We start from the raw sequence: 27,411 nt of genomic DNA, 5'->3' as shown, positions 1-27,411 counted from the left end.
ACAAGAAAGTGCACTTGATCATAAGTGGTATTCATTTCATATGGGTGAAGAATGAAATTCAACATGGTATCTATTGGTCTTCACCAAGCTTATAATTGGACTTCACATTGCTATTGGAGTAATGAATTGGAATCTATGTGACTATTCTCTACTCCAACATAGCAAAGGTATCATTGTAATGTGCATGATTATTTTATCCCTTACTAGTATGCGGTTAGTGCATATACATGCTTCATAGGATCATGCATAACAAATGAAATGTTTAAATTCATAGCCTACCACTATTATTTGAATGATTACTTGATCTAGTGGTTAGTATATGAATTTGTTCATGAGCTAGTGATCCCAAGTACTTGATCTAATTTGGATTGCTAACAAGTGACAAGTACAACATTGGCAAGATAACCCTTGCAAGAGGTGTGAAGAAGCTTGTCATTGGTTCAAACCGTACTTGGAAGCTTAGGCAAATCAATTTAGTTCAAGTCAATCATAGAAGCTCATGATAGTGATAAGAGTACAAGTACAAGACAATAATGCAAATGGATATCTAGTTTGTATGTTTCAAATGGTATCTAGACTCAAGTATTTTATCAAGAATCTACAAATGATGTCTAGATCAACTCACAAGTGATATCCTATAAGTGGTACTCATGAAGATAGCAAATGTTCAAGAAATGGTGTTTATTGAAAAATCCAACAAGTGGTTCCATACTAGAAGATTCTTTCAAGTGATATCACATCTACACATAATATCAATCATGCAAGAAAATGGTTCCACAAGTGATCCTCAACCTTAAGTGATCATCAAATGAAGAATGCATCCCTCACCTACAAGAGCTCAAGTGTATCAATTGGATGACCCATGCTATCACATAGGGAGAGGTGTCCCACAAATTGATATCAAGATCAAAGATCCTATGTGTGGTATCTCAAGAAGCCCTACACAAGATACAAGTGGTATAAGTTACAAATGGTATCTACAAATAGTGTCATTCCAACAAATCAAGTGATGTCCATAAAAAATGCAAGATTCAAGCCTCAACCATCTACCCCAAATGCATACCTTTGCATCAATGAGAAGCACACCTTTTATGGAAATTGATGACAAAGGGGAGAGATTGTACAAAGATATGAAAGCTTTTATAAGGGGGAGAGATAAATTGTGTAAGGGGAGAGATAAGATATGAAAGCTTAAGAGGTTGGACATGGACATGGACAAAGAGGGAGCAACATTGAAGAAAAGAGATGGATCAAAATTCTTAGACGAGAGAAGCACACAAGTAGGGGGAGCAAGCTCATGAACTTTGATTGATTATATTTGATATGTGCATATTCATGTGCTTGCTTGCATTGCATAAGTTTTCAAATTCAATATGCATGCTTGTGTGGTGTATGCTAGTTGTAGAACTTGAATGATGATTTGATAACTAGCATGCATAGGATGATAGCTAGACACTTGGTATGCTTTTCAAGTAATGCTAGTACCTTGCTTTTAATGTTGATCTCACAAGGTATCTAGTGTTTTTATTGCCAAGTGATATCTAGCTAACCATGGTGCTAAGGATGAACTTCAAGGTGCAACTCCGATTGGTAACACGCTTCAAAGGTTTACTCTATACACCTTAGCATCATCCGGTAGTAATTACTCTCCCACAATTTTAATCTATGCATATGTGCGAGCTTCAAAACAAACACTCTAGCACATATGTAGGGGGATCTAATACTACCATTTTGGGTTTGTGGTACTTGTCCAAAATCATTTTCACATGGTAAAATTGCTTGGGCAAGCAACATGAATCCAAAAGAGCTTAATTTCCATATCTTTGTAGAGTTGTCATCAATTACCAAAAAGGGAGAGATTGAAAGGTCCTTGTGTGGTTTTGGTAATTGAGTGACAACCTAGGTGGACTAATTGTGTTTATGTGAGATACATAGGTGATTAGTCCACAGGTACATGTGTGTGAGCAACATATGCCATGAAGGTGAAAATGGCTTGGAGATGTTGCAAAGCTCACACATGTGATGATGAAGGAGCTTAAATGCACATGAGACATGACATTGAGTCATGTGATCAAGGTGGAGAAGATGAAGACAAGACTTGGCTTGATGGACCGGTTGCAAGCGTGAAGGGCAAGTCGAAGGCTTTGGAGTGATGGACCGCATGGTGGTGAAGCTTGAGCAAGACTTGGCGCTGATGGACGATAGCAACGGTGAACAGCAAGTAAAGTCAAGATCGATGAACCAATAGGATCACGTGATGATATGAAGTGGATCATATCATTGTTGATCGTGTTGGTGCATGTGTTGCATCAACATTGGAGGAGATAGAATGCAATACGCAAGGCAAAGGTATAACCTAGGGAATTTCATTTCACCGGTCATAGGTGTGTAGAGAAGTTTATGACCGGGTTTAGGATAGATGGCCATACTATCAAGAGGGGCAAACTTGTTTGCATATTAGTCATCTAGTGCCACTCGAGTGATCTAACTTTGCATCATCGCTAGGATCGAGTGGCATGGCAAGTTGAGTGGCTAACACCCTTGAAAATGTTTGTGAAAATATGCTAACACATGTGCACAAGGTGATACACTTGGTGGTTGGCACATTTGAACAAGGGTGAAGGAGATAGAGTTGAAAAGGAGTTAGTCACGCTGGTTACAGAGTGACCGGACGCGTCCGGTATGGTGACCGGACACGTCCGGTATTTGGCGGCATACTCAGCGATCGGACGCGTCCAGTCGCCACACCGGACGCTTCCGGTGTGAATCAGAAAAAGCAGTGTTCGGCAGTGCGGTCGATCGGATGCTAGCAGCATCCGGTCTGGTGTGACCAGACATGTCCGATCATCGGTGGGTGCTTACTATACTCGACCAGACGCTGAGGCTCAGCGTCCAGTTAGTTTCTAACTGACACGTTCGGTCGGCCCTAGAGGCTTACTGGACTCGACCGGACTCAGCGGCTGAGCGTCCGGTCATTTCGTGCTAAGCATCCGGTCGACTTCTTAGAAAGCCATTGGAGGCAACGATAGGACATGTGGCGGTCAGATAGCTACCGGACATGTCTGGTATAGCGACCGAACACGTCCGGTGCGTCCGGTGCTGCGTCCAGTCGACCCAAAAAACGCCCAGTGAAGGGGTAACGGCTAGTTTAGCCCTTGGGGCTATAAATAGAAGTGGCCTTCGGCCATGGCTGGTGCTGAGCACCTTGGGGGACTTTGTGTCCATACTTGAGAGTGCTTAGGAGCCCTCCATCTCACACATACTTGATAGTGATCATCTGATTGTGTGAGTGAGCGATTCTAGTGCGATTGCATCATAAGGTTGCATCGAGTGGCACTAGGTGATCGAGTTGCAAGCCGGTGGTGCTTGTTACTCTTGGAGGTTGCCACCTCCTAGATAGCTTGGTGGTGGTCTCCGTCGAAGCCCGCAAGAAGCTTGTGCGGCGCTCCGGAGAAGTGCTTTATGAGGGGCATTGTGCTCGCCCCGCGGGAGCCGCGAAGAGTAACTTTAGTAAAGCGTGTCATTGAGCTACCCTCACTTTCGGGGTAGGTTCTTGCGGTACCCGATGTGCGGGCTTGGCGGGTGATGCCAATTAGCTGCCGAACCACCAAGTGAGCGGTCGACACAACGGGGACTAGCGTGTTGGCAAACATGTGAACCTCGGGAGAAAAATCATCGTGGCAATCTTGTTCTTCCCATTGGCTTGCATCCCCGTTACACAAGCTTACGATTATTTTCATATACATTGTGCTTGTGTAGTTGCTCTTGTAATTATTTAGCTTGTGTAGCGTGCTAGTTACCTTCTTGCTTGTGTAGCATAGAAGTAGCTCCCTTGCGTGGCTAATTTGGTTTGTGTAACCTTGTTAGTCACATTGCTTAGTTTGTGTAGCTAAGTAATTGCGCTCTCTAATTTGGCATTGGTTGCCTTGTTATTGAGCATTACTAATGAGCTTGGTTGGCTTTGTGCTTTTGCTTACTAGCATGTGTAGGAGCTCCCTTGTTGCTTAAAGTACTAGTGGCATAGGTTTGTGTGACCTTGCTCCTAGAATTGGTTAGGAGAGCTCTAGCTAGCCTTTGCTTACTAGCATGTGTAGGAGCTTCCTTGTTACTTAAAGTACTAGTGGCATAGGTTTGTGTGACCTTGCTCCTAGAATTGGTTAGGAGAGCTCTAGCTAGCCCGGCACCTTTGTTGCTTAATTAGTATCTTTGGAAGGTGCTAGAGAATATAGATAGAGGGGTGTAGTCTTGGCTAGACCGATAGTTTTAATTCCACACTTGTTTCGGTTAGCCAACAAGATTAAGTTTTAAAAAGGACTATTCACCCCCCCTCTAGTCACCATCTCGACCCTTTCACCGATGCGCTCTTAGCCATCCGTCTAGATCCTACGGTCAGGCGCCAAATTCGGGAGATAAAAAAAACCCCGCCGGCCGTGCCCCCAAACCCTAAATTCATTTTCTTCCCTCTCTCTCTTAGCGCTAAGTAGAGCAGCGACGACGGCCACCTACAGCATAGCCAGAGGAAAGAGGTCGGCGCCGCCGCCGCAGATCCCCTTGCCGGCACGCGCGTTCTCCCAAGGGTGAGCACGCCGCCGTCGAGCGGTCTTGCTACGGTGCACTGAGCCCAATCCCGGTAGGGTGCACGCGGCGGCGAGGCCACGCCCACCGGTGGCTCCCTTCCTGCGCCGACGAAAAGAGTAACCTGTGCGGCTCCTATTGGTGTGGTGTACTAAGAGTTGTCCTAACCCGGTAGGATGACGAACCGCAAGTGCTTGACTTGACAACCATGGGCACTATCTAAGGATGGATCCACTCCCAGATGATGTGTATTTTTCTTATAAGTATAGCTTAATATGTTAACCCTAAACACTAAAATGATCGCTGTGGAATTGCTCACGATTAACGTTATAAAATATAGCTGTGGGCTTATCAGGGGGATTCTATCTATTGGGTTGAGGGAACATATATCGATTCTTGTCTACAAAAATACTTCTTGATCTTCTTCAATACACATAGATGGATCCACTCCCAGATGATGTATGTTACATGGGTTATGATCAAATCATGCCATATATAGCTACATTTCACACTATTGCTAAAAGGTTCAGTCTCGCTATGAGACTGATAAATTCTAAGTGGGACGACAATATTTATTACTAGAAGCGAATATTCCCTGCATGTGTTACAAAAGTTCCAAAACATAAAGACTGGTAATCACCTATAATATGTTTCATCTTTCTTATTATCACAAAATAGTTATTTGATTTATGTACAATAAATCAAACAAATGCTCATCTCTAGGAAATTAGGAGGCTTCCTTGTATACAATTTCATGAAGTCATGGGATGGTGTAAGATTGCCACCGATCAACACTGTAAGCATATATTCTCTAACTATATTCCGTACACTACATACAAAATTAATAACTTAACTTATTATATCTACCATGCACAACTATCAAATTCATTGAGGATGGAATTTTTGGGGGACATTCTTAAGAGTCATGCAAACGAATGTTTTGACAACTTTACTGAAGATCTCCAAGTCATGATTAAGGACTTAAACAGAATGTAACTTAAATGGTTATATGAGAAAAAACTTTACTATGACTTCTTAGTTTTCTAGATTGTATACATGCTCAAAGATATTGTGTAAAAGTTGAACTATGAAAAAAAACATTAGTTATTTTCATGTGCGTCTCCAAGATAAATCCGTTGCGTTAGCACGGGCATTATACTAGTTAGTCTATAGTTTGTTCTTTTAGTACAAAAGTTATCAATTTACCTGGACATGCAACTGATTTCAAACTAGCAGTGCTTACTCACGGCTTGGGAAACAGAAGCATCAGCAACATATGTAAAAGAATTAAAGACAATTACCAAGTGCAAAGCCATATATTTAAAAATGATACTTATATAACCGTATAGATAGAAGGTTTGTTCAGGGTTGAAGATGATTTATGATCAAATAATCAAATATGCTTATGGAGGTTTTAGACACTAACATGTAACTTTGTTCCTCTCATATGGCAATACTAATCCCACCATTATACTAATTGTTGTCTGAGCACAATTAGTAGGGAAACAAAAAAATTATCTTGCCCAGAGCTGTATGAATCTTGTCTTTCACAATGACCCCAATAGCAGGATTAGAGATATCGCACGGAGATCACTAACTAAAGAAAAGATATCATCTATGGAGTTGTTAATGTTTGTTAGAAGGTGGCTTCTCTGGGTTCTTCTCAAATTAAGGGGAGTAATATCAACCCGCTCGATCTTTCCAAGCTCACTATTAGCAACATTAGCTTGTTTTCTCTTTGTATTTTCATCCATGCTCTGTTCCTGCTTCGGTTCCACTCCAATTATAGAGTTGAAGAGTTCTTGGGCAAACAAAGTGAGGTTGGTGCATTTCTTGCCACCTACATGAGCCACAACCATACTTCTAACACTGTTATGAATGGGCACTCTATTTTGGCACAACTTCACTATGCCAATATAGTTATTCTACATTTACAACTTTCCCTTCAATATTTGACATGAAGCGCCAAGCAATAGTACTTCCAAGATTATACATATATAGAAAACAAAATAAGATTACGTATATGCATATTTGTGTGTCTGTGCCCATGTGTCCAAATAATACAAACCTTATTTCATATGAAAAATGGAAGACCATATAGTCCTTGACAACATCCTAGGTATCAATGTTCGTTAAAAACTTTTGCTTCATAGAAGTAGTCACATATGGACTGTATCTCCCTGTTGAGCTGTAAGGAGTTCACACATTGGCTTGTTGATGCACCCAAAGACACTATGCTGCTTTGCAAACATGATTCAGCTTCCACAAAACTGTTGTTGGTATCAGTGTGTAGAAAATTTTCTTTTGTGCATATGCTCCGCTGTAAGATCCTTCCCATCTTATGGCATATAACTCTTCAAATACCCCTTAGACCGTTTCATATATTTTGATTGATGAATTCCATTACTGTTGTTTCATGTTCGGAAATAGGCTGGCCCTAGTACACACTAGATTGAGGACCCCATGTATCACACAAATTAGCATAAAGATGGAATGGAATAAGGTGGGACCCCGTGTATCTCTTCGCATGTCGGCTATTTAGTATCATCCAGAAATCAAACAAGGACTTTTGGGGTATAGCCATGATCATGTCCAGATTAATGTCCAGAAACAGCCAAATGAATACCAGTAGTGTCGGGTTCATAAACCCAGGGTCCCTCGGGGACCGGCTTCCACGCTAGGGCTCGGCCCAGGAAAATGGCCTTTCTTTCTTCTAGACCAGCCCGAAAGTCTAAAACCAACAGACCAGAGCACTCGCTTTAGGCCCAGACCGCCTTCGGCCCATCTCTCCGACCGGGGCACTAGCTCAGGCTCAGGCCAGCTCCGAACGGCCTCTCTGATCGAAGCGCTAGCGTCAGGCCCCGGCTGCCTCCGCACGGCCTCCGCTCGGAAAGCCTGACCCGAGGACCGCCTCTGACTCCGACCCCACGACTCCGACCCCACGACCAAGGCTCACGGGAAGCCTACTCATCACTCTTCTCTGACCGGCGCACTAAGGGCCGACTGGGGACCATCTGACCAGGGAAAACCGCTCGGAAAGAACCAGAAGGCGTGCGGAGAAAGGCAAGGCATGGCTCACAAGTCAACACCACGGTACCAGGGACCATACCCTGCACGAAGCAGTGCTCTACAGCCACCCTGACACAAAGTATTTTAGGGGCCGCTAGAAACTCCCATATGGTAAGCCCCCTCCACGTGTCTCTGGACACCGATTGCGGTATGGGCTCTAGGATTTGCCATATCGGGTGAACATAGCACAGCTCCTGACATGCCACTAGGCATCCAGAAGTATTCTGCAGGTACCGGTGTCATCCTTCCTAAAGAAGATAGCTCGACCTTTCGTACACATCTAACATCCTATAGCGACATCGACAGTATTGGGTGGCTTCAACCATTATCCAGTTTTCATCACCGTAGGCAGCAAGACTTAGAAATATCTGTACTCTCCCCCTCTCACCTATAAAGCCATCCCCTTCATCTATAAAAGGGGATGCGCTCCCTCCAACCAGAGGAGATCGACTTCTTCAAGCTCATACTCACTAGATCGACACCAACCCCTTACAACCATAGTACCACCGAGTTCCGACTGCAACCCTTTCGGTTGGAGCCTTCTGAACCTCTTGTATACCCCCTCCTTTCTCCTTCTCGTTTGTAACCCCACTATAGACTTCGAGCACCTAGGCTCAGGAATAAAGTCGCCGACCGACCCCGACTGGACGTAGGGAACGTTGCCTAAACTAGTATAAATCCTGTGTCATTGAGTGCTAGGCCACCTCCGATCACAACGTACAGCAAAACTACAAATATTTACTAGTTGGTTATTTTCTGCACCGACAGTTGGCGCCCACCATGGGGCAGACGCTGTACGTTCAAAACTCTCTTGGTCATCGGATGGCCCTTTTTTCTACCACTCCTGCCGTGGCAGGCTCCGATGATACGATTCGTTTCGGCTCGCTGGAGTTCCCCGTAGTCTTACCCACTGGGATGCGGGTTCCACCCATCTTCGAGCCATTCTAGGCCTTCCACTTTGGGAGCCTGGACTTCGTCGCCAACTGGCTCGGCGTACTCCACCTCCGTGAGGAGGCTCGCGACCCGGCACCCGTCGGAGGAACATCCTCCATTGACTCCGGGACGCGCGACTTCAACGGCGTGGCATCTACGCTTTATTCTGAGCAAACTCTCTGCTCAAACCCCGCTGTGAGTAATATACATGCTGTTATTTACTTACTACGCTCTATCTTCCACCAAATACCCGGTGGGTTACTGTTGTCCCCATCGCAGCTGCCATACGGCCGGTTCCCCTATGGCCTTGCGTCTTCCGAGGATGCATATGCCCAGGGACTCCAAAAGGTGCTGGCACCACACCCTCTCACGTCTGAGTTCATGGGGATGGCGAGCTACGCTCCCACCTGTTTCCTCGACATCATGGATGACAACGTCAGGAGTGACGGCTCTAGCATCGGCGACGTGGCACCTAGCCACCGTCGGTCCTAGGAGTATGCTGCGGCGGACGCCCCAGAACGGCCGCTAGGGGTAACAAAGTCCTTCCGGACGCACGCCCCACTGGGTCCTCATGCGGAGACCCCTGAGCTCACACATGAGCACGAGGAGGATCTACGACGATAGTGGCCGCATCAGCCACCAACTGCACCAACGCGCTCGGCGCACCACACTACGTCCTGTGCGCATAGACCGGCGAGCGGTGCTCGGGGTCATGCCCGTCAGCCCCAGCGCAATGCTCCGGTTCGGGGGACCAATCCCCCGTAGTTCGCTCGGGCTAGTCAAAACATTGCCGCCGCGGCAATGCTCCTACGTGACCTGCCTGAGCCGAATGACCCTCGTAGATGGGCAATCCATCAGAACCTCCGGGCACTGTTGGAGACCACCGCCATTCAATAGGCGGAGTACTCCGTATCACGACTCGTGACCTCGCACCCTGTCCGGGGAACAGGGACGCAGCAGATAGGGCACCACACCCTGTCATCGCCTCAACCACCGATTGCAGCACAAGGAGCCGCAACCGCTCCTCATCTTGACTTGATGACCGCCCTGTACCGACCGCCTATCTACGTGTGGCTCGGGCTGAACTAAGACGCATGCAGCGTTGACCAGAGTTCCAGCCCTAATAGCCTAGAACCACGAACCTTTGTCCAACACCCCTAGCAAGCGCCTTTTCTACCATGCTTCAACGAGGTCCACGACAAAGGTAAGGCCAAGCGCTAGGATCAAGACGAGGGCCCCTCCACATAGAGGGGAAAGAAGAATAGAAAGGATCGCCGCCGACCAGCAAACTCCATGTTGGCCGCCGCGGCAGATTACACGGGCACTCAGCCCCAGCAAGACCCTCCGGGCCACTTTCACGAGCTCATGGAGAGCCCATGCACCAACCACAACTATCCTGTCAACCATCTCTACAAGGACTGCCAGCTCCTCAGGCGCCTGCTAGGGTAGGCTGAGAGGCCAAGGGAAGAAGGGGGCCCAGTGGACAAGGATCCAGACGACCGAGGTGATCCAACCGGAAGCCTACCGACTGAAGGGCGACGACGATGCTCTCTCCAAGGACCTTGGAATGGCTATGTCTTTTCTTCTTTTCCTAAGTTTCAGTCTTACCTTACTTAGCGAACGCTCCTACAAGAGCACCCCGACCCGAACACTTTACGTCTCGGGGCGCTCGGGGGCTCCACTAGGGGGCTCTACTACCCCTTTGTTGTTGTTTTTACCTTAAGTACTTTTTTGCTTTTGTATGGAGAGATTCCTTCCTACCCCAACGAGGGGGTAGTTTGTTCCTTTGTTTTACCTTACGTAACTTTGCTTTAGAACATTCTGACTGATCACACCCCACCTTTTCCTATGGCTATGACCGACCGAGCCTCGCGGGCCACGCCCTGGGCTCACAAAGTTGTGACCTACGGAACAAATGGGTAGGTACGAGATAGAAAGAAATTTAAAACAAAATTATGCTAAGAGAAAACTAAGGAACGAAAGGGAACAAGCTTCCCCGAACAGAGTGACTCCATCACAAAAGCAAAAAACCGATTGCAGTCATTAAAACACACCACGAACGTCTTACACGGGGGCTTCCCAACGAACTTAAAACTTCCTACATTTACTAACTACTATTATTTTTGCATGCGACTGGGCCGGCCCAGCGACATCCGATGACAGTGCAACCGACGAAGGCTCGAGCTGCTCACTTCTCGACGGCACGGCATCCAGCTTGGCCAAGACCGGGACGTCCATCACCCACTCGGCGGAGACTTGATCTACCACCGACTGCGCGTACGGCAGCAAGCGCTCCCCGATCGACTGGATGTCCGCCATGCTCATACCTTCAGCATATCCGCTACATATGGTGGTGAAGTCTAGGCGTGGATGGTGCGTCCCCACCGTGGTTAGCACCCCCAATGCTCCATAGAATAGCCTGGGTCTAATGAGATCCTGGACCTCCCCTAGGACCTCTGCTAGCTGGACAGCGGGTGCACTGGTGCTCGGCGCCGACCCAAAGATCTTAGAGATGACGTGCTGGGCAACATTGTGGATCTGGTCGAGATCCCCCTCAAGAGCACGACGCTCCTCATGGGACTTGGCCAGCTCCTCCGTACGCCGGCCAAGCATCGCCTTGGTCGTCTCCAGGTCCCGCTCCAGCACCTCCACTTTTCCACCTAGCTCTGTGAGAAGAGCAACGAGCTTAGGAACAGGCTGAGGGAAAAGCCAACATAACAAAAAACAAAAAGGGGACATACCAACATGAGAAGCCTCAAGGGTGGAGAGATCCTCCACTTGCCGAGCCACCTGCTCGCGTAGCTGGGCCACCTACTCATGCAGCCAGGCACTCGCATCCTCTGTCTCCATCACCCGGCCCTAGAGCGCGACCACCTCTCGATCTGCCTCCGACCAGGCCCTCCGCTCCACCTCCAGGGCCTTCTCCATCAACTCTAGGGCGGCGTGCTCTAGATCAAGGGCTGCCAAGGCCTCCTGAAGCGCCACCTCGGTGTTAGCCAGGGACACCCGCAACTCCACCTCAGTCTCCGCCTGGTGGGCCCTTGCCGCCTCGAGCCCTTGCTCGGTCGTAGCTACCCACTCCTACGCACGCTGCCCCTCCGCCCACGCTGCGGCCGCCTCGGCCGCCCGGTCCTAGGACTCACAGCAAGCAGACTACGCCCGACGCTCGAGCTCGGCCATCCGGGCGTACTCCGATGGAAGGAAGTGGGACTTGCGGGACGACGTCTTCCTTATCTCCTATGAAAGGTAAGCATGCTAAAAACAACCGACAAGGGATTCAGGGGTAAAAGATAAGTACCAGAAACTCACCTCCGCCGTGAGCTGGATGTCGCCCTCAACCAACTGCCGGGCGAACAAAGCCTGCTTCCGGGCGCTTTCAAGCTATGCTGTTAGCTTGGTGAGTTCTAATACCGTGATGTGCCCTTGCCCTCCGAAGATGTCCTAGAGCTGACGCTCTCGGGAGTCCCAAAGGATGAACCACACGCTCGCTGGATGCTCAGGGTAGGGCCACTCCAGGTCACCCTCTGTCACCTCACCGGAGGGCCTAGCCTCCAATCGTGCCACCACCAAGTCCTGCAGTGACACCACCGACCTGCCAGAGGTCCCAGTCACCGACTAGACCACCGCAAGGGTCTGCGACGGCGCCGACGGCTCCGCCAGGACATTCGCCTCATCATCAGACGGGATCTCCACCACCTCATCGACCTGGGCCACCGCCGGGCGTCCCAACCCCAGCCCGGCCATGTCTTCCCTCGGCGCCTTCGGCTTCAACGGCAAGGGCGAGCTGCGCGACCCTCTACCCGGCAAGGCAGGGAGCTCGGTTTCCCTTGCCTCCGCTGTGAGAGTCACCTCTGACGCCACCGCCGCCATCAGCACTGGGATCATCGCAAACACCGATGCCACAGCCGCTGCCTCCTCAACAGCCGAACTAGAGGGCACCATCCCCGAAACAGAAGGTCTTGCTGCCGCGACACGCTGCAGAATGGGCTTCCAGGTCTCCTGCATGGCAGTCGGGGCAATACTCATCCCCAGCATCCCCGAGCAACTAACGGAAGGTATGGGTCAGTCACACTCCAACAAAAAGCTCAGCCAGTGCAAAACCAAAAGAAAACGAAGAAAGACATACCGGGTGGCAAGCGGCACAACTCTGAAGGCCGACCCCGACCTCGACACGCTTGTGCATCGAGGACCACTCTTGGACTGCGACCCGCGCTCCTTTACTTTGGCAGGGCGCAAAGTCATCCCTACCGGCTCCTGCCTGACCTGTGGGTCATCCCAACCCTGGCTTAGGAATCCTCGACTGGAGCAACAAGCGCAGTATCCTCTGACTATGACTCACGCAGCACACATGCCCCGGTTCACCCCTCAGATCGCCTGGCATGCTCGACTATGCCCGTAGCAGGCAGGTCCTCCTCCCGCCGCGAGTCATGCATCGGCGCCGGTCCAAGCGACGCACGAGTGTCAGTCCGCCCCTCAGCAGACCGCCCGCCTTGCTCCACCACGTCCATAACAGGTGGAAGCAGGGCCGGCGATGCTGTCAAGGGGCGCGGTGACCGCATCCACTTCGACGCCTACTCACCGATGACGTCCGCGCCCGCTGCGCGTTTCCTCGACGAGGGATCCGCCACACGACTTGCGACCACCAGCTCGTCACCAGCGGACGACATCGTGGTGTCATGATGCTCCGCCGAGGTCGCGACGAGCCCCCCACTCTCCTCCTCATCGAAGAAGACCATATCATCCAGATCCGTAGGATCATCTGACACGAGTTCCAACTCGACGTCGCTCCTACGTTCCCCGACCCTCGTGCGCCGGACGATCTCCTGCTCTTTCTCCTGCTTCCACAGGATCTCCTTCTTCTTCTTCTTCTTCTTCCGAGCCTCGGCCGCCTTCTTCTGAGCGGTCTACTGAGCCATGCCCTCTGGTCCCTTAGGAAGGTGCGGTCATGACTTATACCTCCCAAGCCCCTACGGAACGAACAAACCAGATCAAAGAGATAGGAAAGAGCAGAGAAGAAGCATGAACAAAAACAAGGGAACGCACCAACATGGACGCGATCGAGGCATTGAGCGGTATGGGTTTTCCCGTAACCGTCTCCCTGGGCCTCAACTGCAACACCCGGCCAACGTGACTCCAGACCTCATCATCCGGCAACTCCTCCGGCGATGCGTGGTTTGGGTCCGACCAACCGCTGTACTCCCACATCGGCTGCGTCTTCTCCGCCAATGGCGCAATCCGGCAGCGGTAGAGAGTGTAGAACACCCGCACTCCATCAAGGTCGTGCCTCACGAGCTTCCAGAGCTCCTCTTCGATGGCCTCCACCTTGTGCCTCCCTTTGCGGCCACAACCCCAAGACCAGCTTTCCCGCTCCTCCGGCCTCCTGCCGGTAAACGCCGGGAACGGTGTCGCCTTTGGGTTCCTGATGTAGAACCACTCCCCGTGCCACCCCTGGTTGGAACTATAGGGGGTGTACATGGGGTATGAACCTCCTACGCTCGGCTTCCTCTGAAGGGAGAAATCCCCCACCGGTGCGGCCTCAACCGAGCTCCCCACCATCAAGGTCCTCCCTGAGAAGAATCGCCGGAAGAGATCCGCGTGTGGCTCCATCCCGAGGAAAGCCTCGTAGGCGGTGATGAAACTAGCTATATGCAACACCCCCATCGGGTTGAGGTGTTGCAGCTCCAAAACCCACTCATTAAGGAGCCCATGTAAGAACCAGTGCACGGGGTATCCTAGCCCTCGCTCATGAAAGGTAAGGAAGGACACTACCTCATCGGGATGAGGTCGCGAGAACTCCTCTCCCCCAGGGACCCTCTAGTGCGCCACCTCCTGCGGCGGTAGAAAACCCTTCTTGACGAAAGACTCCAGCACCGACTTCCTCATGGTGGAAGACCTCCAGTCCGACATCTCACTCTGGCTTGCAAAAAGGATCAGTGAGTTCTCCTCTTCTCCCTCGTTCTCTCCCCCTTCCTTTCCTAGAAACCTCTATAGCTCTCAGGAACACTCTCGACGAGGAGGAAAAAGAAAGGCGGCGGCGGCGGACAACGAACAGGCAAAAGAACGAGGCGAAAACCCTCTCTCTTCTCCTACTTAAAGGAAGGGGGCAGCGGTTAGGAAAGGACGTGCCAATCGAGAAGGCGAAGCGGCAAGGCGAGAAACTCTCTCTCTCTCTTTCCATTTAATGCAGATGGGACGCCCCCTGATCGATGAGATGTGCCTAGCGCGACGAAACAGCTCCTGATCAGACAAGACATGACCAGGACATGGCCCACCACTACCACACGACCAGCCACTACCGCACGTTGGGCATGAAAACCAAAGCGTCGCCACACACGGACGGCTCCCTATCTCGCCAGGCATGACCTAGAGAGATCCAACAGCAAAGTCTCCGCCGGGAGGGACCAACCGGCCTCCTAAGTCGATCGATTCACTCAGGATAAACACCTGAGATACAGGTCCTGGTCGGATGGCTCTGACTGGAGCTCTTCGAACCCCGTCTCTCAGGTCACCAAGGTGAGCATGTGTTCATTAATACATACAGTTCACATAAGGGCTAACCCACGATTGACAAGCGTAGGTACCAGTCGGACGTTTCCGACTAGAGCTCTTTGAACTCCGTCACTCCAGTCGTGTAGGCCCCACCACACAAAATCTCCGCCAGGAGACAACCAGATCCTCCTAAGTCAATCGATTCACTTAGGATAAGCACCTGAGATACAGGCAGGAAGCGAAGGGGCGCCCTATGCGGGCCATGCCGACTCCGTCTCGAATGACGAGCATGGGTCTCGATTGGACATTTTCGACTGAAGCTCTCCGAACCCCGTCTCTTAGGTCATCAAGGTAAGCATATGTTCATTAAACACAAAACTGTTCACGTGAGGGCTAACCCACGATTGACAAGCGCAGGTCTCGGACGGGCATTTCTGACTGGAGCTCTTTGAACCCCGTCGCTCCAGTCTTCAAGGTAAAACAGCATCAAAGCCCCTCTATTTCATTACAAATCATTCATACATCCATATGTGCATTCATCTCATACGCCTGAACCCCCTGGACGGTTAGGGCATGAACCGCCTGGGGGCTCGAGAACTAAGCATCGCACGTGCAGCGAAATGCATCAAAACGCTCTGTGTTGGGCCATGAAGTGGTGGCTTGCCTCATTCGACATGAGCAACCAAACAGAGCCAGGGGAGAAAACCATAGATGAGCATTGTGCGGCCTTCGCCTGGTCTGGCAAACCGGGTCATCTCAACCTTCTCGTTCGATCCTGAACCTCTCAAGCCCATAGAATCTCCATTGAGGGGAGGCCGTCAGGCCACCCGGGTCAGACTATGGAACGACCTAGGCATCTATCGGGCTACAGGTAAAGGAGTAGTGGAATGCCACAAGAGGGCTATGCTGACCCCGTCACGAATGATGGACCCGGATTCCACTCGATCACACCCGTTAGCGAGCTCACCGAGCTAGTCTTCGAGCCTGAGCGATCGGGACAGGCGATGAAACTCAGCCCCTCTGGTTGTGAGGAACCAGATGGGGTAGCACAAAAACAACTCACAGCCCCCACGAAGGCCCGACAAGGCTCGGGGGTTTAAACGCCATGGGACCGCGTCTCCGAATTCGCATCGACGGGATAGGCGACATCCGGCTATGGCTTGGGACCGCGACTCCTTAACTCGCATTGATGGGATAGGCGACATCCGGCTACGGCTTGGGACCGTGACTCCTTAACTCGCGTCGACGGGATAGGCGACATCCGGCTACGGCTTGGGACTGCGACTCCTTAACTCGCGTCGACAGGATCGGCGACATCTGGCTATGGCTCTTGGGACCGCGACTCCTTAACTCGCGTAATGGCTCCAGACGGCTTCACTAACTAAAACTAGCTCTTTCGATCCACGGCGAGCACCGATGCCTGGGTATACTCGCGACTCCACCTTACCCGATCCCACGGTGCGCACCGACGCCAAAGATCGAACTCTGTTGCATCTGAAACTAAGTTATTTCCGTTCACGACGCGCACCGATGCCAGGGCTTGTTTCAAAAACTAAAAACTTCCTCGTCCGATCCTCGGCGCGCACCGACGCCGGGATCGTTAAGTTCTGTCTCAATCCAATCCCCACGCTTAAAAACACCTCGGCTGCACAACGACGCCATGGTTAAACAAAATTCCGTCTCAAACTAAAAAACATGCATAAACGCATGCTGAGACAACACCCCCAACCGGTTCAGTCTGAACCACCTGGGGCTCGGGGGCTACACCCGCGGGTGCGCTCGCGCGCACCCGCCGGCAAGACAAAAATCCCCCAGACGATTCTGTCCAAATCGTCTGGGGGCTCTTGTCGGGTTCATAAACCCAGGGTCCCTCGGGGACCGGCTTCCACGCTAGGGCTCGGCCTAGGAAAACGGCCTTTCTTTCTTCTGGACCGGCCCGAAAATCTAAAACCAACAGACCGGAGCACTCGCTTCAGGCCCAGGCCGCCTTCGGCCCATCTCTCCGACCGGGGCGCTAGCTCAGGCTCAGGCCGGCTCCGAACGGCCTCTCTGATCGGAGCGCTAGCGTCAGGCCCCGGCTGCCTCCGCACGACCTCCGCTTGGAAAGCCTGACCCAAGGACCGCCTCCGACTCTGATCCCGTGACTTCGACCCCGTGACCGGGCTCGCAGGAAGCCTGCTCACCGCTCTTCTCCGACCGACGCTTTAAGGGCCGACTAGGGACCATCCGACCGGGGACGCCCGCTCGGAAAGAACCAGAAGGCGTGCGGAGAAAGGCAAGGCATGGCTCACAAGTCAACACCACTGTACCAGGGACCATACCCTGCACGAAGCAGTGCTCTGCAGCCACCCTGACACAAAGTATTGTAGGGGCCACTAGAAACTCCCATATGGTAAGCCCCCTCAGCGTGTCTCTGGACACCGATTGCGGTATGAGCTCCAGAATTTGTCATACCGGGTGAACATAGCACAGCTCCTCACATGCCACTAGGCATCCAGAAGTATTCTGCAGGTACCGGCGTCATCCTTCCCGAAGAAGATAGCTCGACTTTCCGTACACATTTGATATCCTACAACGACATCGACAGTATTGGGTGGCTTCAACCATTATCCAGTTTTCATCACCGTAGGCAGCAAGACTTAGAAATATCTGTACTCTCCCCCTCTCACCTGTAAAGCCACCCCCTTCATCTATAAAAGGGGATGCGCTCCCTCCAACAAGAGGAGATCGACTTCTTCAAGCTCAGGCTCACTAGATCGACACCAACCCCTTACAACCGCAGTACCACCGAGTTCCGACCGCAACCCTTCCGGTTGGAGCCTTCCGAACCTCTTGTATACCCCCTCCTTTCTCCTTCTCGTTTGTAACCTCACTACAGACTTCGAGCACCTGGGCTCAGGAATAAAGTCGCCGACCGACCCCGATTGGACGTAGGGCACGTTGCCTGAACCAGTATAAATCCTGTGTCATTGAGTGCTAAGGCCACCTCCGATCATAACGTACAGCAAAACTACAAATATTTACTAGTTGGTCACTTTTTGCACCGACAGGTAGGATAGCTCCCATTCACACCAATATAGAGCAGATGCATTAACGTTTCAATACAATGCAAACCTTATCGTTTTAGCCTCCCAATTGGTGTGATAAGTATTGTTTTGATATGGCCATTGTTCATCCTGGGCGTAGCCAGGTACTTGTGCCCTGGTCCAATTTGTGGTCTTTATTGTACAACTCTGCTCTTAGGAACTGTTTTCATTTGTTTGGTCTATAATTGCACCATTTAGAACTTTGTTTTGTTAGATTAGTGTTGTGTTGTCTAAGTTTCTACAGATTGTAGAGAAGATCTGATTCAAGTGGGACTATTTGGTTTCAATAAATGTCTAAATTTGAAATGTGGGGGGGGTGAAATTTTCTCTGTTTTATTCACTTTATTTTTGTCCTGATGACTCCTGAGGCCTGACCATGTAACCGTACAGAGGTTTAGTATTGGCTGTATTCATGAAACAAGTAAGGATTAAAATAATAAAAGAAACTAAAAATGACTAAACCTTGATTCACACAGTCAGATATCACTTGACTTAGGGCTGAGACTCTCAGCCTGGAAAAGCTTCACTTGCATGGGTATTTGTGTTATCTGAAAAAGTTTACAGAAACCCAACTAATAGGTAATCTGTTTTCAAATTGATGTATTGTCCATAGTTGAATACTTAGTTGGTGAGTTGGATGGTTCTGGAGTATTTGTTCTGTAGCATATCTGTTTTTTAATGAAAGAGAAGGTCTGGAGGTGTGTTTGGAGCATTTCACATCTGCTGCTCTGTTACTCTACCTGCCCTGCATGGGTGAGGATTAGTTTAATTTGGGAAATTGGGTCTTCTTACAACCCTATGCAAGTGGGGATCTACATTAGTGATTAAATTGGATAAAGGTGAGCTGCAAAAGTTAAATTAAGGTTAGATAAGTGGAATAATGCTGGTTACATTCCGATGGCATAACCTTGTATTTTCAGCATCCATCATGCCAACCAGATGCCATCTTGTGTTCTTAGTTCATTCTGCATCATCACACACAGCTGACCATACAGAACCCTGACTTGTATCTTCTCTTGTTCAAACCAGTCTGGGCCCCAGCTGTATTATTTGATTCACTGCTTACAAGTAGAAATTGAAAGATAGCTCCTCTTCAGAGAAGACCGGAATAGGAAATCAGAGATGCTTGTACCAAATAGGAAATACTACTGGTATTATCAAAGCTACAATTCACTTGAGTTTTATACATAAATTATCCATAGAGTTATATCCCAAAATCTGGTTTAGCCCTTCAAATGCATATATGGTTCAACGTGAGCAATGCTGGCCTGATCTGAATCCTCACATGTAAAAGAAAAAGTTCATCCAAATAACTTCTTCCTTGATTTGTGAAGAAGCAAAAAGAAACCAAAACTGAGATATGAAGAACTTAATCCTTTTAACTGATGTTACAGTCATCACCATATTAAATGAAATTGGCACCATAAAGCCCTTTCTAGAAAATTATTACGCTTTTATTTGTGTTAGCACTGGTAGTGGATCAGTATCCCTCTGCTTAAACCATATATTCTCGGCTGTAGCTTTATTTTTATGCTCTTTCTTAGAGGGTCAACAACTATAGAATCACACAATCGGTAGAGATCCCCTGTATGACTTATTGGATTAGTGAGCACAAGATCCTATATTTTAACTAACACAGTGTTCTAAAAAGTGCTAGGTGGGTCCTGGAATCCTGGTGGTGTCTAGCTCCAGGTTGTGTTTTTGTTATCCTTTTTTGGTCTTCTGCTGTGAAGCCTACATGTATAATCAGATAGCTCCACTTTTCTATTTTCTTTATTTTTTCAGGTAAAGGTTTGGTTATGATGAAGGGGTTTAAAGGATCATTTCCTGATGCTGCGTCATCTGCTAAGGTATAAGGATATTCTTTCCACATGTGGATACCACTTTGTGCCTATTGTTTACCAACATCTCATGGTGTAAATCTTGCCTTCTTGATCTAGGTATTTGCTGTTCTTGCTGGCGTTCAAAGTTTGGTAGCCTGCTCTTTGAGAAAACTTCGTGGAAAAGATGATGGTTTGTATTTGTCTGTGTTCTGTTTGTTTCTTTTTTTATTCCTCTGGATTAATAAAATGCTAAAAATGCATGAATGCATTAACATGTCAATTATTTTATTTCCAGGAATCAATGCAGGAGTCGCAGGCTGTTGTACTGGCCTTGCTTTGAGCTTTCCAGGTAAAGTTTCAGGAAATGTGCAATCAATAGCTTTGAACTGTTTTAATTTACAATTGCTGCACAGCCTGTTCCTTTATGGCCTGGTGAGGACAAAGGTTACATAAACAATAGCCACATTGTTTATGCCGAGTTCTGGCTATGAGACAATTGCTCTTTTTTATATATGCTCTTTGCAATTTTGACACTGTTTGTTGAAAAGTGAAAACACAATGTCTGTGTTAAAAATTTTATGATCACTTGCTCATATGTGTGGTTCTTGGGTTGTACCTTTGCTTGCAACCCTTGATCTGGTTGACCTTTGGAGCATAGCATAGAAACCTTCCTATGCCGGGGACTAGAGGAAGCTGGTTGTAAACTTGTGTTAGTTGATGGCATGCCTGTTTCTTTAGATTGAATGGTCCGACTGTCTGTCACGAATAGAAAGTTTGATGCTTATTATGCTTAACAATTCCGCATTTTGATATCTCCTTAGGATGCCTCCATAATCAATTGTGATTTGTCTCTTGTGCACTATGGAGTATCAATGTTTAGATTCCAATTACTCATCTTCTGTTGATGTCCATGGCATACATTGACTATTTGCATTCCATTCAAGTTAATTTGTCATGCTCACTTGTTTTTTATTTCTTAGAATATGATGGCCCGGTGCAGTAATTGTTGAAATCAATATCACATTTTTTTTATTGGGTTTCAGGTGCACCACAAACTCTGATTCAGAGCTGCCTGACCTTTGGGACTTTCTCTTACATCATTGAGAAGCTAAACAAGCAGCAGCCTGCGCTGGCGCTCCCGGCTGCGACAGGTGTGATGGATCTGAAGGCTGGACAAAGTGTTCTTCCTCCCTTCACACTTCCCCTTCCGGATGCGATGGACGAATTTTCTAAGTTCCAAAACTTTTTGTCATCCAAATTTCGGGGAAACTGAGTTATCCTTATGGAGTGACGCCTAGTTACCTACTCTGGAACGTGTCCTTGTAAATGCGTCAATGGTCAATCAGAGTTCTTTTTTTCTTGTTTATTTCATGGCAAATGTATGTTCCCAAGGTAGTGTTTTGCTAGTGTTGATGATTCTACCTGTTATGTAACAATTTTGCAAATAAGGGGAGTAGATTGTCCTTTGTTCAACTGGTCGGTTCTTCGGAGTTGTACCCACATATCGTGCCCCGTAATTACCTAGTCGACATTCACCAGTTAGAGCCAACATGAATTACCACAACCATGGTAAATAGTATTTTTTATATAACTTTAGTTAAAGTTCAAAATTATTTGACTTGCAAAGTGAGAATTGCACCCTTTTATGAAAGGAGTACTAGGCATTCAATCAACACTGCTTCCATTTCAGATTCCTCTCAACCTCTGATCAATCTTTCTTACCTGGTTTCGCGATCCCTGAAGCTGCATCTCCCTTTTCAGAAGAAGCAGCAACAGCTGCATCTCTATAAGGGCACTGCCAACGGAGGCAGCACATGCTGTTGGCCTTGGGCTAAAATGACCGGTACGCGTAGATAGCTGTGCTCTTTGGTTAACACACTCCCATCGAAAGCAGCTTTGCTTTTTTACTGCACCATCACATCATGTCCCCTTCCAATCTCTCCTATTCTTTTCCACTTCTCTACTTTTTCTCCATGGACCACACTCCCTACACATCTCCTGTAGTAGCTTCATCTTTTGGTCTGATGAGATCACTACTTCTTCTGCAAGCCACTCTGCGCATTGCAAGGCTATAAGTCTTTTTGACATGGATGTTTGGCATCATGGTGGAGTATAGGGCAGTACGCCACGTCCTTGCGTTGGGGAAGCCCTAAGGGCAATAACAACACAAGCAGTTCATGGTGGTCTCAAGTAAAAGTAACCTTCCATGTAAGTTTGGACGGAGGCAACAGGCTAGTACAAGTACTTTTATACTCACTACTGTTGCTAGTCTGCTTGCTTTTTCCAACTAAAAGAGTATTTCTTTGCGCTCACCCACAACTTTCTTAATCTCTCTCTTCACGGATCACTTGCTTTTTTGTCTACTCTGCAAGCCATCGCTTTCTCCTTTCTCTTCTCCACGTCGCGTCCAATCCTACATGTCCTGACAAGGCTACAATCCCGGGTTGGAGCGTTGGGAAAGCTCTAACCTGCTCTCTGCGCCCACCCTATGGTCGCATGGAGAAGAGGGAGGAGGTTCCCTTAGCCTCACCACGAGACAAAAGTACACCTTTTTAAAAGCTCATATTACATTTTAACATTTAGAAAGGAAGTACAGAGATTTGAGAAGGGAATTTTTTTTATCATATTTGGGAAGGGAATTTACCTTGATATTTTGCAAACATGCTTAAATACTTAGATCACGACTTGGGAAGGTTTCCTACTAGAAAAAATCACCATCTCTATATATATTAGATCATGGCCGATTGAGATTAACCATACACAATCGATCCAAAATCTACCTAGTACTACTTTCCCCACTTTTATCTCTTCCAACCCTTTGCTGTCCAGCACCTCTCTCGACGAGATTCATTGACGTACTAGGTGGCCTTACCGACCTAGCACAACCTCATTGTTCTTCTCCATAACGGGTCTTCTTGGGAGGTGTTCGTGAGCTTTTCAGGCGAAGAACGAACGTCTACATCGCACGCCTGACTTGATGGTCGGCCTCGATGTTTGTCTTTGCTGCATGCTAGGATGTGTGTGGCCTCAAGCATACTAGTCCTCGCTGGTATGTGACCCTAATCGGCATCAACAGTACCATGTTGTGTTTACTTTTTAGTGTACGTATTATTTTTAAGTGACCCAACTTACCTTAAGCTGTCTTTTACAGTGGTCATGTAATGGCCGAATAATAATAAAAAGAAGGGCCATGTGATGGCCAATTAAAAATGGCTAGGTGTTGAATATGGCCCCGTGATAGGTCCAGCGTGATGCTTGGCTAATGAAAAGGAGAAGAAAGAAAGGTTCAAAAAAAAAAGGAGAAGAAAGAAGAGACCATGTGTGACCAACATGATGCATGCGTGGTGAGTGGGGGCAATCTTATATTGTGTACATGTGAGGCTCACGCGGAGTAGTTTGCATGCATGATCTAATAATCAAAAGAAGCGAGGCTAATCGTGTTCGTGTTGGAAAATGAGGGAAATGCCAGTGCCGACTCTATCCAGGACTCCAGGTGCTGACTCTATAGATGATTAGGCTGACGTGCTGCCACTACTATAGAAATCATTTTTGCTGGCACGTTGTTTTTTTTTCACAGGCGGTTCACAATTTCATGACGCCAGTACAAAAAATAGGGTGGGCCCAGCAAGAGAACCGCCTGTGTAAAACAATTTACACAGGCGGCTCTCCTATCTCTACCGCCTGTGTAAATACGTGTATTTTTACAGGCTAATGGTATTTACACAGGCGGTTGTCATTGTAAACCGCCTGTAAAAATACACGTATTTACACAGGCGGTAGAGATAGGAGAGCCGCCTGTGTAAATTGTTTTACACAGGCGGTCCTCCTTACCAACCGCCTGTGTTAATGCTGCTATAAATTCCCTTCGTCCACCTCCAGACAAGAACAGTTACTCGCGTGCTGTGTGCACAGTGGCGGACAGAGAAGTGGCGATTCCAAGGGGGGAGGTTTTGAACTTCATTTCTTTGGTGAGAAACTTCCAAAAGGTTAGTTAGTGTCGTTGCCGCCATTTTTTTAGTGATTCTTTGGTTCAATTCTTGTATTGGAGGTGCTCTAAATCTAGGGTTAGGGTTAGGGTTCATAGCTAGGGCAAGGGAGAGAGTTTTAGCTTTTTTTTTGTAAATTCATAGTAAATTGTATCTTGCTCGGATTATAGAAAATAAATACTTTTTAGAATTCTTGTGAGTAGATCTATGTAATAGAATAATGATTAACACTTTATAAAGTCTTGTCAATTGTTATACTTATTTCCTGTAATTATAAACTGTGAATTAATTTAGTTTTTTAATCTACGTACTTAGGGTTTATGAATTAATTTAGTAGTTAATGTTTTGTTAATTAGGGTTAGTTATTATTGTCTATACTTAGGGTTTGTTAAATAGGGTTAGTTATTATTTCATGTACCTTAGGTTTTTCAATAATTTTTGTTAGTAATTGATGGTTTATTATTTAGGGTTAGATATTTCATGTACTTAGGGTTAGTTAATTAATTTAGTTAGTAATTAATGGTTTATTAATTAGGGTTAGTTAGTATTTCATGTACTTAGGGTTTGTTAATTAGGGTTTGTTATTTTTGCTTATACTTAGGGTTTGTTAATCAAGATGCCATCTCCGTTTAATTAATTCTTATAATTATAAAAATGAGTTTAAATAATTATTTAAATTTTTTATTTTGTAAATTCTGTAAGAGGTAGGTTTTCATATCTATTTAATTGATGGAGGATAGAATCTTAGTTATGAGGGGTTATTTTCGTTTTGTTTTTAGAGTGACATACAATATTTTCCTAACTAATTACAGATAAATATGGAGAGGTCATTATGGATGTACAACTTATCAAGATTAGACCCATCTTATGTAGTGGAGGTCCAAAAATTTATTGATGCCATGAAGATACATGCTCAGAGAACAAAGACGAAGCACATATGTTGTCCATGCGCAGACTGTAAAAATATTGTGGTATTTGACAATGTGGAAGCAATCACTTCTCATCTGGTTTGTAGAGGATTTGTGGAGGACTACTTGATTTGGACAAAACATGGTGAGGGTAGTTCTACACCTTATATGCGGACAACTGACAACACTGTAAGTAACATCAATGTGGAGGGTCCAATGCCATATCTCAATGAATGTGATGCTATGCAAGATATCAATGAAACCCATCATGCTATGCCAGATGTCAATCAAACTCATAATTCTACATCCGATGTTAATGAAACTCAGCATGTTAACACTGATGCCATTGAAGATGCAGATTTCTTAGAGGCAATAATGAACCGTTGTGCGGATCCATCAATATTCTTCATGAAGCGAATGGAAGCCTTGAAGAAGGCAGCAGAAGAGCCTTTGTACGACGAGTCGAAAGGTTGTACCAAAGAGTGGTCGACACTACGGGCTGTTCTTCAGTTTTTGACGATTAAGGCTAGATATGGTTGGTCCGATGCTAGTTTCAATGATTTATTGCGTGTACTTGGAGACCTTCTTCCTAAGGAGAACAAAGTGCCTGCTAACACGTACTATGCAAAGAAGCTAGTCAGTCCACTTACGATGGGTGTTGAGAAGATCCACGCATGTAGAAATCATTGTATTCTATATCGGGGTGATCAGTATAAAGACTTAGACAGTTGTCCAAACTGTGGTGCTAGTAGGTACAAGACGAATAAAGATTATCGAGAGGAAGAGAATGCAGCCTCTGTTTCTTCAGGGAGGAAGCGAAAGAAGACGCAAACAAAGACTCAACAAGACAAACGTTCAAAGCCCACTAGCAATATCAAAGTGGACTATTATGCGTTGAGAAGAATTCCTGCATTGGTAATATGGTATCTCCCTGTGGTTGATCGTTTGAGGTGTTTGTTTGCAAACCCTAATGATGCGGAACTTATGACCTGGCATGCTTCTGATGAAAGGAAAGATGATGGAAAGTTACGACATCCAGCCGATGCAAAGCAATGGCAAGAATTCGATAAGAAATATCCAGACTTTGCCGAGGATCCACGAAATGTAAGGTTTGCTCTGAGTACTGATAGAATGAATCCATTTGCCGAGAGGAGCAGCACGCACAGCACATGGCCAGTGATCATGACAATATACAACCTTCCTTCATGGTTGTGTCAAAAAAGAAAATATCTTTTGCTAACCATTCTTATTTCTGGACCTACACAACCTGGAGTTGATATGGATGTATTTCTAGAGCCCTTAATGCAAGAGATGCAAATACTATGGGAAGTGGGTGTGAAAATGGTCGATGCGTTCCGCAAAGAGACATTCACACTGAGAGCAATTATTATTGTCACAATTAATGATTATCCTGCTCTCTTCTCATTATCAGGCCAGTTCAAGGGAAAGGTTGGTTGTGTAGAGTGCATAGATGGAACATGGCACGTGTCTCTTCCTCCATCTAACAAGATAGTGCACATGAGGCATAGGAGGTGGCTACCGGCAGGCCATAAGTACCGCTTACAAAAGATGAATAAGTACTTTGACAATATGGATGAATCAAAATCTACTGCTCCATCAGGTTATAGTAAAGGGCACAGAGTGTATAAGATAGTTGAGAATGTCAAGTTTGTGTTTGGAAAAAAGACCAAAGATGGGAAACCAAGAAAGGTTGTGAAGGCAAATGAGGGGGACACATTCAAGAAGAAGTCTATTTTCTTTAAGTACTTATCGTACTGGAAAGACTTAGACGTACGACATGCGATCGATGGTATGCATGTTCAGAAGAATGTGTTTGACAGCGTAGTTGGAACTTTGCTAGACATAAAGAGCAAGACAAAGGAAGGTCTCAATTCATGTTTGGACATGCAACATTTAAAGATCAAAAAAGAACTTCACCCTGTACTCCTAGAGAATGGGAAGTACCATCTACCGGCAGCAAGCTATAACCTGAACAGAGAGGAGAAACATGCAATGTGTGTGTGGTTGAAGAATTTAAAAGTTTCATCTGGTTTCTGCTCAAACATAAGGAGTCTTGTTTCGATGAAAGACCTTACACTCACCAACTACAACTCACATGATTGTCATGTAATGCTGACCACTTTTCTTCCTATTGCCATCAGGGCTATAAATCCAGTGTTCTTAAAGATGGCAATCACACGGTTGTGCTACTTCTTCAATAAGATATCTGATAAGGTAATTATCGGTGATGAGTTAGAGTCCCTACAGAAATTTGCTGCAGAGACATTGAGCTAGTTGGAGATGTGCTTTCCCCCATCGTTCTTTGATATCATGGTACACCTTATTGTTCATTTGGTGCCTCAAATTGAGGCATTGGGCCCCATGTATTTCCATGAAATGTGGACGTATGAGCGTTTCATGTCAATATTGAATGGCTATATGTCAAATCGTGCTCATCTGGAGGGTTCCATGATAGAGGCATACACTACAGAAGAGGCCATTGAGTCTGGAGGACCATTATGTAATAATCTCCTAAAAGACC

General features: G+C 47.0%; 2 protein-coding genes across 2 annotated transcripts; both read left to right on the top strand.

Moving 5' to 3' along the window:
* Positions 1–17,546: 17,546 nt before the first annotated feature.
* On the top strand, positions 17,547–21,327 carry LOC136492029 (mitochondrial import inner membrane translocase subunit TIM22-3-like). Its single transcript, XM_066488189.1, has 5 exons — positions 17,547–17,577; positions 19,938–20,002; positions 20,093–20,165; positions 20,271–20,324; positions 21,019–21,327. Exons 1-5 carry the CDS (start codon positions 17,547–17,549, stop codon positions 21,246–21,248), a joined length of 453 nt encoding a protein of 150 aa, XP_066344286.1. The 3' UTR covers positions 21,249–21,327.
* Positions 21,328–25,037: 3,710 nt separating this feature from the next.
* Positions 25,038–27,164, top strand: LOC136492028 (uncharacterized). The gene has a single exon (XM_066488188.1). The coding sequence runs from the start codon at positions 25,038–25,040 to the stop codon at positions 27,162–27,164; it is 2,127 nt and encodes a 708-aa protein (XP_066344285.1).
* Positions 27,165–27,411: the final 247 nt, after the last annotated feature.

Source organism: Miscanthus floridulus, chromosome 11 (genome assembly GCF_019320115.1).
Source record: "Miscanthus floridulus cultivar M001 chromosome 11, ASM1932011v1, whole genome shotgun sequence".
NCBI classification, from domain to species: domain Eukaryota; kingdom Viridiplantae; phylum Streptophyta; class Magnoliopsida; order Poales; family Poaceae; genus Miscanthus; species Miscanthus floridulus.
This window is presented reverse-complemented; position numbering and strand designations above follow the sequence as displayed.